Genomic DNA, 12,012 nt, shown 5'->3' on the forward strand with positions numbered 1-12,012 from the left:
TTATTTTATTTGTTATTATTTACGTTTCTACTTCTTACAGACATTAAATGTAAATAATTACAAAATAATTAAGCCAAAAACAATTATTTATTTATCCTATTTAATTGCAATTCAAATTATGACATTTAATTTATCATTGAACAATAGAAAAATTATTTTTGCTCGCATTTTGATTAGGATTGGAATTAATTACATATGCGTTTAAAAGATAAAATTAAGGTTTATACGTTAAGTTAGATAGGACAGTCGTCTGATCTTTATTCGAGAAACAGAATCTCTAATAAATTAGCTTAAATAATATTCTTATTAGTCCAGTTACAATACGATTATGACAATTTCTATTTTACATTATATGTGTTTTATAGTAATGCTCGGTTGTTTTATTCGAAATCACCGTTTGTATCACTCTGCAAATGAAAATAATGTAATTAATTATGCATAATAATACGTAGAGTCCTGTGTTATAGCTATGTAGAATTTTATATATCATAGAGGTTCATGATAGCGAATCAATTCACCAGAAACTTGAACAACTCTACGTTCTGTGGTTTACTACCATGTTGATTGTCCTCGTTATTCGATATCAATAATATCTCAGGAATTTCCCTCCTTTCGCCGTTGGTATTTCCAGTTATATCTTGCATGTTGTTGGTTTGTTTCCTTTTTCCCAGATTCATGTCTTCGTTATTATTTTGATCCCTGTGAACGTTAACGCAATCAGATAAATCAAGGCGAAAGAACTTTCGAGTAATAGATAAGAAATTATAGTGTCTTATAACACGAATAATTGTAATTTACACTACTTACCGGTAATCTACGACTTATATGTATATTACAATTATCATAATCATGATTAACATATCGAAAGTAACTAGTGTAAGGAGATTTTCGATGAAACTATCTGTCTATTTTCATCTCTTTCAATTGAAAATTTGTGTATCACGCTAGCGATAAATATTTCCAATATTCATCGCATAAGATACAAGCTAGCCGAATTAGAAGAAGATACTCTAAAATTTATAGTAACTGAACTCAAAATATCACAGGCCACTTGTGATTCAAAATCGTCATTTGGAAGTTAAGAATTAAAGTACCAGTACTCTTCTTCGTGTACTAAATCGTTACGGTTATATGTCTACCTTTACGTATATTTTCCTTACCGACTGGGTCCATCGCTAATAAGTTGCGCGTTAAACGCATCACCATCCCAACTCTCTGGAAAACTAGTTTTTAGTTTGAGAAGTCTGTCCCATCTTGCTTTGTATTTATTAGGTATCGATGGTCGATCAATCAAACGGGAAAGTATGAATTGTTCTTTTGTAAGCGACGGTATCTCTTGTTGTATTTCGTTCGATGTTTTTGACGGTACTAAATATGCGTTGCTATGCCCTCCGCTTCGTTTCCCATGACCTGTAATCACGACAAAAGAAAGTTAAATAGCGTGGCAATACGTTCAAGCAATATATTAAATTACTATTTAGTTGGAATTGGTAAATAATTAATAAAAAATCGTAGACAGGCAAAAGGGTCTTATCGCTTTAGACAATAAACGACGTTACAAAAAGTTATACATATTTTACTTCGTGGAAATCATTGTATTAAGAACGCAGAAGGAAGCTCGTTTACTTCCTAAATTGAAATGTAAATTTTATTCATCTGTCTGATGAATTTGTGTAAAATACGGTTTCTATGGAACGAAATCGTGATGCTACTTCGTAAATTCGTATATTGTCAGAAATATCAAAAGACTAGCGAAGACTTTATTCCAATGAAAATGTCCTTGTAGTTAAATAAAGATGAGCGAAGACGTACCTCCCCAACACGAATGTCCATACTCTAAACAAGATCCTGTAACAAATATTTTATGATTAATTTATGATGCACAGCGTCTTTCGATTATGCTTATATCCGTAGATCAAGTTTTTATATTAAGTTCGTGAAACGTCATTGTTTGTTATATTAAGAAAATCATGTGTCGTTTTCGGGACCAAAAGGTGAATTTCTTTCGTACAAGGTTCTATGCATTATTAAAGACACTTCTATATCTCAAATAGAATTTTGTCGAAATTGAAAAATTTTTTCACAGCGTATCTCGTATTCGAAGTTAAAGATGCATACACATAAATACATGTAATAATAAGATATATTTAAAAACGCAACAAACACGTCAAGGTTTCGTTAATTGCGTAGAATTGATTAGTTATTCGCCAGACGGATGAAGCAAGCGCAAAAGGAATACAAGTAGTTTCGATGAAATTTATGGAAACCAGCTAACTATGCGTATATATTGCGTACGCGTAGTAAACGCACGATACGATGTACGATATAATAAGATAATCTTTATCTTGTATTTCATTCCGAACGATAATCTTAGGTGGGCGATTCGATCTCATTAGGATATTCTAAATTAACGCTAGAATAGCGCGAGTGTAGTGATGGTATCTACAGGATGAACTGGGTTAATTAAAAATTCAACAGCGCGTCTGAGTAGCTTCTATATGTACGGAAATGAAAAGCCTCAGAGATATGATTCGACTCTATTGAAAATGTGACATGCGAATGAATCTATATTCTTAAACATCAATAAAATCGCCGTGTGCATAATATTTTATCTCTCTGCGCATACTTTGATGGAACTTTTTTTACTTCGATTTATAACTTGCAGGTACTAACGAGATAATTAATGGACTCGTGTATAATAATGTATCGTATGAAGCGATACTTGGTTCACGTTAAGTAATTAATAAAAGATCATAATATCACGAAACCGTTGCCCTTAAGCATTTATCGTGAAAAAGGAGCGCAGGAAAAGAACGAAAAAAGAGAAATAAGAACATAATAGCGTGGTATTTATAAGAAAATAATTACGATAAGGTAACTGGTTACCAGAATTTGACGATGAAGTAACTATACAAAGATGTAGCATAAAAAACTAATTAATTCAACGTAGTTCCTTATTAAGCACACGAGGCGAAAAGCATTTTACGCATAGAAAAGAATTTTCTTCTTTCTTTCTTGTTCACAATAACCTACATTCGTTTCAACTTCCATCGCAGGTATTTCCATCTCACAATTCCCGAAAGGATGAAAAGGTGAGGTTACAAAGGACTAAATAGTTTGAACACCAAGTAGAACTCCGAGTAAACGCACTAAAAGTAATTCTTAAATATCAATTTTAATAGAACGACAACTTAGAAGAAAAGTACTTAATGATGCAGATTTTTAATGTAAATCATAAGAACGTCCACACGGAACCTTAGGAAATCATGTACTTTTCTTTCGTGTTTCTAATGTCGAACATTTTCGTTCGTGTCGAACGTTCCCATAATATATTAGTATAAATCACAACAGTATCGTAACAAATTGAAACGTGTTTAAATTCATCCAACATTTCCGAATGATAAATTCATTATTCATAGCCTACAGAAGATAATATCGTAAAAGTTCCGTGTATAATAACAATTTCCCAATGGTAACAAAACGTCCTCTGGTATATGTCTCTAGCGTGCCTTTAACGAACCTCTGTTTTATTATTTTAAACGCGTGTTGCCGACTATTGCGTTCAGTACGATGGATACCGTACTATTTTATTAAGTTGGTATTTCTAATATTACGAATTTTGATTAAGATCAAATAATTTTACATTAATAAAAATAACGATTATGGCCCAACTTGTACATTTGGAAAAGAACACGGGTCAAATATTTGGCATTATCTCTCGACTATATTCGAATACAAAAATTCGGGTATCGTCGGCGTGTCAACCTTAACCGCTGTAAATGCTCTGACTTCATTTTCCAGTAAGCATTTATTTTTTATATTTATTTTTTTATATCTTTATTTTTTTATCCTCAAAACATTTTTCCATAAAAATGAACAAATTCGGTAAAAAATGGTTTACGATTGAATATCAATAAATTAAAAAACCGTGGATCTCTATTTTTTAATCTAAATTTTACTTGAAAATTACGAGAGTACTATAATTATATTAAAAAGTATTGGATCAGAAGGACAATAGAAATAAAAGGCCGATGATAAAACGAAAGAACAAAAGAATAAATTCTATTTCAATTCGCACATCCATTGAGATTCAATATTTACTCAAAAATATTGAATCGGTGAAGAATTCATAATCTCCTACACTGCGACAATTTGATTCCTGATTTTTAAACGATAACATATTCAACGAGTAACGAATCAAGCCCAGAATATATAATTGACGTACCAATACCGACCTAATGAAACACATATGTACCTACATGAGACACACGGATTGAACTCGATATTATACGAAATACATTGAACTGACACAATGTGTAATTCGAATACATGTGCGGAAGAAGGTCGCGAGCGATAACATCCATTTCCATATCTAGTTGCATCGGCCAGCTGACAAAGGCAGCAATTGGTTTTCACGTTTCACCGTTCACAAACGGATCATCGTCGTTTCTTTTCTTTCTCGTGCACTTTCTTACCGTCTTTGCACCGGGGATGTACATCTCTCGCAGGCAGAAACGATACACATTTCCTTTATTCTATCAAAGATATTCGCCGGACGTGTAAAAAGATATTAGAACGCGCACAGGACATATTGCAAAAGAAAAATCAATCAGCCTGGTTTCGCTCTCTGCTAAAACCAATTTGCCAGGTGTATTCTGCAAACTTTTTCAAGATTTCGTTGATACGTTGTTTCAATTTTGTCTAACAAGTTTCAACATCCGACCACGTCTTCGAAGTATATTTCAAAATTAAGGGAATATCGCTTTTCGGTGTTCGGATTATGTCGGTCGTTATCCGTATTACACGCGACTACAGCGACCTACGACTCTACACCATCGACTTTGCATTAACCTACCACGCAAGCAATTTAAACACCATATTCACAGGTTATATATTTAAAAGCACTGGCAATCCTAAATGTTAACGTGACGCAAACGCCTTTTCTATGTACTGTTCTGATATATTTTGTATTTCATATTTCATACAGTTATTTGCGCAAATCTTATCGAAGAGCGTTATGTAAATGTTAAGACGTAGTTAAACGTTAATTCGTGAAATTGAACTCGCGGTTCTCCATTAGGAAATGGGCACGAAAATACTACCGGTAATAAATTTTCAAGAGATATTACTGGAAATAATCCAACAGAAATAACACTTGAAACAAATAGGAAAGTAATAGGAGATGGATAAATGGATTTCGCATGAGTCGAGAGATACCTACGTAAAAGTTTGTTGGACGGATGCGAAAAGCCATGTTGCTACTTCAAAGGACCAAAGAGGGATTCATTTTTGAAAAATGTATATCGTTCATTGCAACGTATAGGGAATCTTGTACGATAATCGAAAACAATTGAAAACTCAAGATTTAATTTTTTGATCAGTTAGCTGTTGCGACTTCCTTGAAAATGAAATGTGTCGCAAATAGTAAGCAATGACGAGTATACTCGTCAAACATAGAGAGTATGTGTGGCTGTTATAACGTAGAATTAAGTTGCAACGAAATGACTGTTTTATTTTTTAATTTTACTTTACTTTACAGAAGATTATGTCCAACAGTTCTTCTTATTTCGTTCCGCAAAGTATCGGGTATCTACTGGAATATCGATCAACAAACTCGCGAGGCAACAAAACCTCGGCTCCCGAGGATTAGCTGCAACAGGTTACCACCACGAAACTGTTGGAACGCGTGAAGTTGTTAATCTTATAACCTGTAAATGCGGATTTTCTCTATATATAATTAAAATTTAACGCGGCCCGATGGAAACGAGGATCGCTAAACTACAGATGATCCCATTATCGAAGTTGCACCAACTTTGTTATTATTGTTCGTGTCAGATCTTCTTAAGCCATCCTTTCTCTTGTACGTACGTTTTGCATTTAATAACAGTCTTTTCTCTCGACTGGAACTTTCAATCACGATTAATAATATTCAGGAACTTGTACAAAGCGTCCCACATTCATTTTCGTTATTTATGTTTTTCGATATTGAAATAAGCTCACAGTACAAAATCCTTGGTTTTTTTTCAATTACGATGACAATATTTACGGACTACAAGCACGATAACAATTACATTTCCTGTTATTTTCTTTTTTTTATATATATATAAAGAAGAAATTTTAAGCAAAACACTCTCAATTCTGCATTACTAAGAAAAAAAAGCAAAAAAGAAAATAAAATGGAAATATACTTTACAAAAGTCTGTTTTATTATTAGCATATGTTGATAATCGACTTCTACTCATCAACTTAAGCATCGATTGTCTGTAAACACTTGTCGTAACGAGGTGTCAATTTACGCTTCAAAAATTTACGTTCAATTTCCCCCGAGTATTTCGAAGTTGCTTTGTTGATGTTGAAGCTGCGAAGTCGTTATTTGTGCTAAAATATTTTCCAGCTACATCGTTTTATACTAATCGTTAGCCAGAAGCACGGACATTTCATCAAACTCTCTATGAATTGTTCACTGGTTATGATTCTTTGATCATCAAAATTGGACGTATTTTTTGTGCGGTGTTCCATATTTAACATACCGTAATATACGACTGACTGATGCAAACGAGTGGGAGAACGTACTTCGCATTAATAGCCACGATTTATCCGGGTAGCTCGGAACTTAATTATCGACTAACTTAGGTTTAATCCATTGTATTTCGGTGGTAAATTCTACGAACTCGCGAAGAAACAAAGTTGGAAAAAGGAAAACTATCTCAATTGCCAAGCAAATTAATTAAAACGGAAGTATAATTAAACATAGTGGCAAGGAATGATTTTAAAAGACGAATAACAAGCCGTATAATAATTCCAATGTAAATTGAACTGGAATTTTCAGATAAAAGTTGAAGGAGTCCCGCTAGATTATTTTAATAACGTGCAATCAAAATTGTACTTCGTACTTATTGAAATATGTAGTTCAATATTGAATTGTTAAAAGTACGATCCAACGCACCAACTACAAAGGTGCATTCATTATGTCAATTAATTAATCCTGTGATATTAAATATCGAACAGTAAAACCTACAAATTAAATTTGTTGCTTTACAGAAAAATATGGCAGCTTCTTAAAGACCCGTATAATAAGCGATGAATATCGTGCAAAACCTACGTAGTAAACGTTACAGTCGTAATTGTACGTGATCGAAAAAATCGTCTTGTTTAACTCGTAGAATGTAAACAGTTTATTTGTCGCATGCGTAAATCGATAACCATAATTAAAAAATTTCAGTTTGTTTGAACGCGAATCAATATCATAATTAAACGTATATTTATAAGCGCAGAAAACGTGTGATTCTTCGTCTCAAATAATTTCTACGTCGAGCCAAATATAAAACATGAAACAACGAACAGCTAACGTATTTCACAACGTCATTCATCGTCAGGATTCTGGATGATCTACGAACGCTACCCCGAAAATAGGTCATTATTATGAAGTTTGTAATTAACGTAATTTTCTATTTACGAGTGTTCTGTAATATATACGAGATTTTTAGCAACGTGTTAAGCATAAATAAATTTGAAAAATGAAAATAAAAAATTCGAGGAAAAAAAATCGTTATCGATAGTGGCAAAGAAATTATGTTATCTCACAGAGGAACATCATTATCCCTGCGAGAATCCAATTTTGTCATATGTGTCTCTTTTTCGTTTATAAATATAAAACATTCACGAATGTGAAATATAAACTGACCTACATTTTTAAATATTCCAGGCATGTCTTGTATTACGTTTTTATTTCTTAGTATAATTCTTGTTTCATTATTTATCAAGCTGGCATATTCTCAGAATGATTTGTTTATCGCGTTCGACGTATAGTTAAAACTCTTACCGTACTATCACTTGTAGATAGGAAATTACATTTCACACTGAAACAAACGAATTTATGACCTCGTTAATTAAAACGTCCTTCCTTTATACAAATACTGTAGCTACGGTATTATGATTAACGCATTTTGCTAAGCACGAATGAAACTTTGTTAATTGATTGGTGACGTGACTCTTATTATTGTAAGCAGACGGTATCGGATAAACATATCCTTGAAAATCGAAAAAAAAAACGGTATGTTTAATCGAAGAATCAAAGACTAGAAAAACCGCTTCAGAGAAGATCGAGAATCATATAACTTTTTCATTTGTACGTCTTGTTTTTCCTTCACGGATCAAAGTGTTAGTTTGTTTTCATAATTTTTTTGGTAAAACTTGTGCAATCCATGGCGTGTTTAATAAGCTTACACCAGAGGAAAGGCAAGACTGGGGTGTGCCTTTCGTTCTTGTAATTACTTCCTACGTCGGAAATAGCATTAATTGCGAGAACTTTTTCTGTTGAATGTTTCATTTCGATATAATGTTAGGAAGCACTAGACGAAGTTTTTTTTTTATCGTGTCACACAGTGCGATCTTTGCAATTTTATCGCAGAGATCTTGGTGATCTTTGCGCGTGTACCAACTATCGTTTAAATAAAATATTTCGTTGTTGTAAACATTCCACAGACTTTGAACAAATTTTTAACTCACGTTAAAGATATACAGATTTCCTTCGTCGCTGCACGGAACATTTTGAAGCGCGTTAACAAAAGCCAGAAGTCGTGTACTTACAGTCTTAAGTCCTTTAGTTTTGAAAAGGAGTGACATTTCAAAATGACGAAGTGGCTCTTAATGATCACGAGCGATCAATCGATACCAATCATCATCAAAGTTTGTTCACGCTAGTCTCTGACCGTTGAGAAGCCTCTCTGACTGTTTTATCGTAGCAACGAAACAGCGAAGTGCAATAAACTCGAATCGTTATTACTTATTCCAGTGTTATTCTTGTAATAAACCGAGTAAATTGCACTAATCGTTTACAGACGATATTCAAAATTATATTTTGTTTCGGGTGACGAAGTAAAATACGTTATTGACATTTGCTCGAATTGAAAATGTTTCAGTTTCTGTTTCTACCACACGAGTCATACGAAACTATGGCTTTTCTGTAAAATTAATAATTTAAAAGATCATTGTATCAAGCATATCAAACATATTGACATATTCCTAAAGTCAATCTCGAAATATAATAAATTTCTTAAAATATTATACGCAAATAATTAAAAGCTTCGAAGGGCCCATTGCCAATAAATTTACAACATTTTTCGACAGCGTCATTTAATCTAAAATTTCAACGCCATCGTGTCTCGCGATGATGCTCAACGAAAGTCAGGTTTGATTTTGATCTGTTTAAAACGTAATTCAGCATGGCTTTTAAAATAATAAGACACAGCGTTAAAAATACAGTTGGCGATTTATAAACTTAATTCCTTGGATTACTATAATACGACGTAACTATGTTTTCTCTTATATATTTATAGTACGTACTTCTGTTCCATGTGTTCTGTCACTTTCTCAAGCGCCGTCATAAGAAAACGCTTCTAACATATGAAAACAGTTTACAGCTATACGTATTTTTAAATACAATGCCATTTATCCTACGATTATCAACGTCAGAGAAAAGCTACTGAAACAAGTACGTAACAACGAAAAATGGATTTAAAAAATATGAAGAATCAGCGATGCTTTCGAAACAGTCGAATTTGTGTTCAAATATCGATATCCTGCTTGTTCGTATGCACGTAAACATCCGATGTTTCGAATTCGATTAAAATAAAAGGTACCTATCCTCGATTGTGATCTTCTGCAATACGTTTTTTCCGATGCAAAAAAAAAAAAAAAAAAAAAAAAAAAAAATCTAACATATGAAAACAGTTTACAGCTATACGTATTTTTAAATACAATGCCATTTATCCTACGATTATCAACGTCAGAGAAAAGCTACTGAAACAAGTACGTAACAACGAAAAATGGATTTAAAAAATATGAAGAATCAGCGATGCTTTCGAAACAGTCGAATTTGTGTTCAAATATCGATATCCTGCTTGTTCGTATGCACGTAAACATCCGATGTTTCGAATTCGATTAAAATAAAAGGTACCTATCCTCGATTGTGATCTTCTGCAATACGTTTTTTCCGATGCAAAAAAAAAAAAAAAAAAGAAAACAGAAAATGTTTAATTACTTGAACGAAAAATAGCCGGCAATAAGGACTCTAATCTTTTGTTCAAGCCCTCCATCTGTCCTGCGTCATCTCGCTGGTAGTAACTTATTCCCCGAGGAATAAGACAATATTAAGGAATCAAATTGAATGTCTGATCATTTTAGACAATGAATATTAACTATGATATTTGCTATAGTAAATATAATTAACTATAAACGAATACACGATCGAAAAATGTGATACATATAGAGGTGTATACATACCTGCTGCATAGCCCGCGAAACAAAAGATTATCATGAAGGTCCAAGTGCGTATAAGAACCGCCACTGAGTTTTCGGAACCGATCGCCATGTGACCAATGGTGTTCTACATTAGCGATAAAGAAACAGATAATTAAATGTTATGTAGATTTATAATGTATATACGAAGAAGCTCAAGATACCATGAACCGTGCCGTATATTTTCGCTTTTGTTGTTTGTTCGTTCATCGTTTCGTGTAAATTGAAAGATAATAGAAACTATTCTGTACATTTTGAGCAACGACAAATGTCATCTTATGTGCATAATAGAAGTTATATACGTATTTTCAATTTAGAAAAAATCGTTTCGTGTAACCTGATTCGAGGATAAAAAGAAAAGATGACTGAAAAAAATAAAAGCTTGAAATTGTTTAATATGTAAAGGGGAGGGAAATTTTTAATTAATTTGATAAAATTTTTTTGATTAAAATCGTCCGCGTTAAAACAATGTGTAAAATATTAATAACAATTTGCTGGTTATATCTGATAAAAATTTAAAATTAACTTTGGAGGAACAATTCGACACGTCTCTTTAAAAAAAGTCAACGAAATTAATTAAATATAAATAAAACTTATGATGCACGTTGCTATCAGTTCGCGAGATTTTCTATTCATCACTTTTCTTCCAATTCCTCCGTTTCTCACTCTCCGAAATTAACTCTCTCCGCTTGGAAAACACAAAAGATGAAAATTATTTAAATAATCAAGCACTTGTTTGTATCCCGTTTGATTCAAAGGTCGTTCAAACGTAAGCGAAAACAAAAGATCAATTAAAACGTTCGAAAGAAAATGCGACACAAATGACAAAATCTTGAATTGAAATTTTCAGAAAACTGACAATACGATTGAACTCCGATACAAAAATCCGTGTAATTTATCGTACGATAAACGTGTTACTATACGTCGTGATAAGTGTTTGAAAGAGTATAACGAAACGATATTACTTATCTCGATTTTTAAAAAAGAAAAGAGAAACTACACTTGTACCACTTTTCCACTGCGTCCCTCCTTCTCGATCGACAGAAAAACAACTTTTCCCAAACCGATTCCCCGTTTATCACCCCTTTTGTTACTCGTGTATATGTATGTATTGCCAGTCTTTTCACCTTCGATTCAGAAACGGAAAAGACAGGAAATCCGACGGGAAACGTGCTTCCAAGAAACCGGTCCGCTCGCACAGGTTCACCAAAATGACCGAATGTTTGATCCGTGCAGGATCCCGATCGAAGAGCTCGCCGAGTTAACTCGAAGCCAGCAGGTCGTACGATGAGGGCTTTTATACACGGTGTGTGGCATCACGGTGGAGCATGGTGGTGCATGGTGGAGGGGTTAACTCACCGCGCGCCTTCGAAGCGCGCACCTGCGTTGGCGGATAGGGATGTTCTTTCCTCCGGGATCAGCCACTACCGCCGTGTGTATACGTACGTAAGAATTACGGATTCGTGTATTCTAAATTACGTGGCAACCCTGTTACTCCAATAGGGGAAATCAAATATTTCGCGAGTCGATGCAATGACGAAGAAGATAAGAAATGCGGAATACAATGGCTTGGACCGATTTTACGGATTATGCGTTAATACGTTTATCGACGAACGAACCATGTCAACGCATCATTTTTCATATACGCAAGCGAATGTTTACTTTTTGATTATCGTACAAGATGTATTTTTTAAATTTCCTGATTTTATCCTA

The 12,012-nt window shown here is 33.6% G+C and overlaps 1 protein-coding gene across 1 annotated transcript; it reads right to left on the reverse strand.

Annotated features, from left to right (window-relative positions):
* Positions 1-233: 233 nt before the first annotated feature.
* On the reverse strand, positions 234-11,596 carry LOC100749519. Its single transcript, XM_003488014.4, has 6 exons — positions 11,427-11,596; positions 10,285-10,387; positions 1,813-1,848; positions 1,161-1,410; positions 519-699; positions 234-407 (listed from the first exon to the last, which is right to left on the reverse strand). Exons 2-6 carry the CDS (start codon positions 10,370-10,372, stop codon positions 381-383), a joined length of 582 nt encoding a protein of 193 aa, XP_003488062.1. The 5' UTR covers positions 10,373-10,387; positions 11,427-11,596; the 3' UTR covers positions 234-380.
* Between the last annotated feature and the right edge of the window lie 416 nt (positions 11,597-12,012).

The sequence above is a fragment of the Bombus impatiens genome, unplaced genomic scaffold (assembly GCF_000188095.3).
Source record: "Bombus impatiens unplaced genomic scaffold, BIMP_2.2 scf_0217, whole genome shotgun sequence".
NCBI classification, from domain to species: domain Eukaryota; kingdom Metazoa; phylum Arthropoda; class Insecta; order Hymenoptera; family Apidae; genus Bombus; species Bombus impatiens.

Coding starts and splice junctions, on each gene's coding strand:
- LOC100749519 (XM_003488014.4), bottom strand. CDS start 10,372: ATGGCGATCGGTTCCGAAAACTCAGTGGCGGTTCTTATACGCACTTGG. Junction 1,849..10,284: donor TTTCGCGGGCTATGCAGCAG/GTATGTATACAC, acceptor TATTTGTTACAG/GATCTTGTTTAGAGTATGGA. Junction 1,411..1,812: donor TGGACATTCGTGTTGGGGAG/GTACGTCTTCGC, acceptor TCGTGATTACAG/GTCATGGGAAACGAAGCGGA.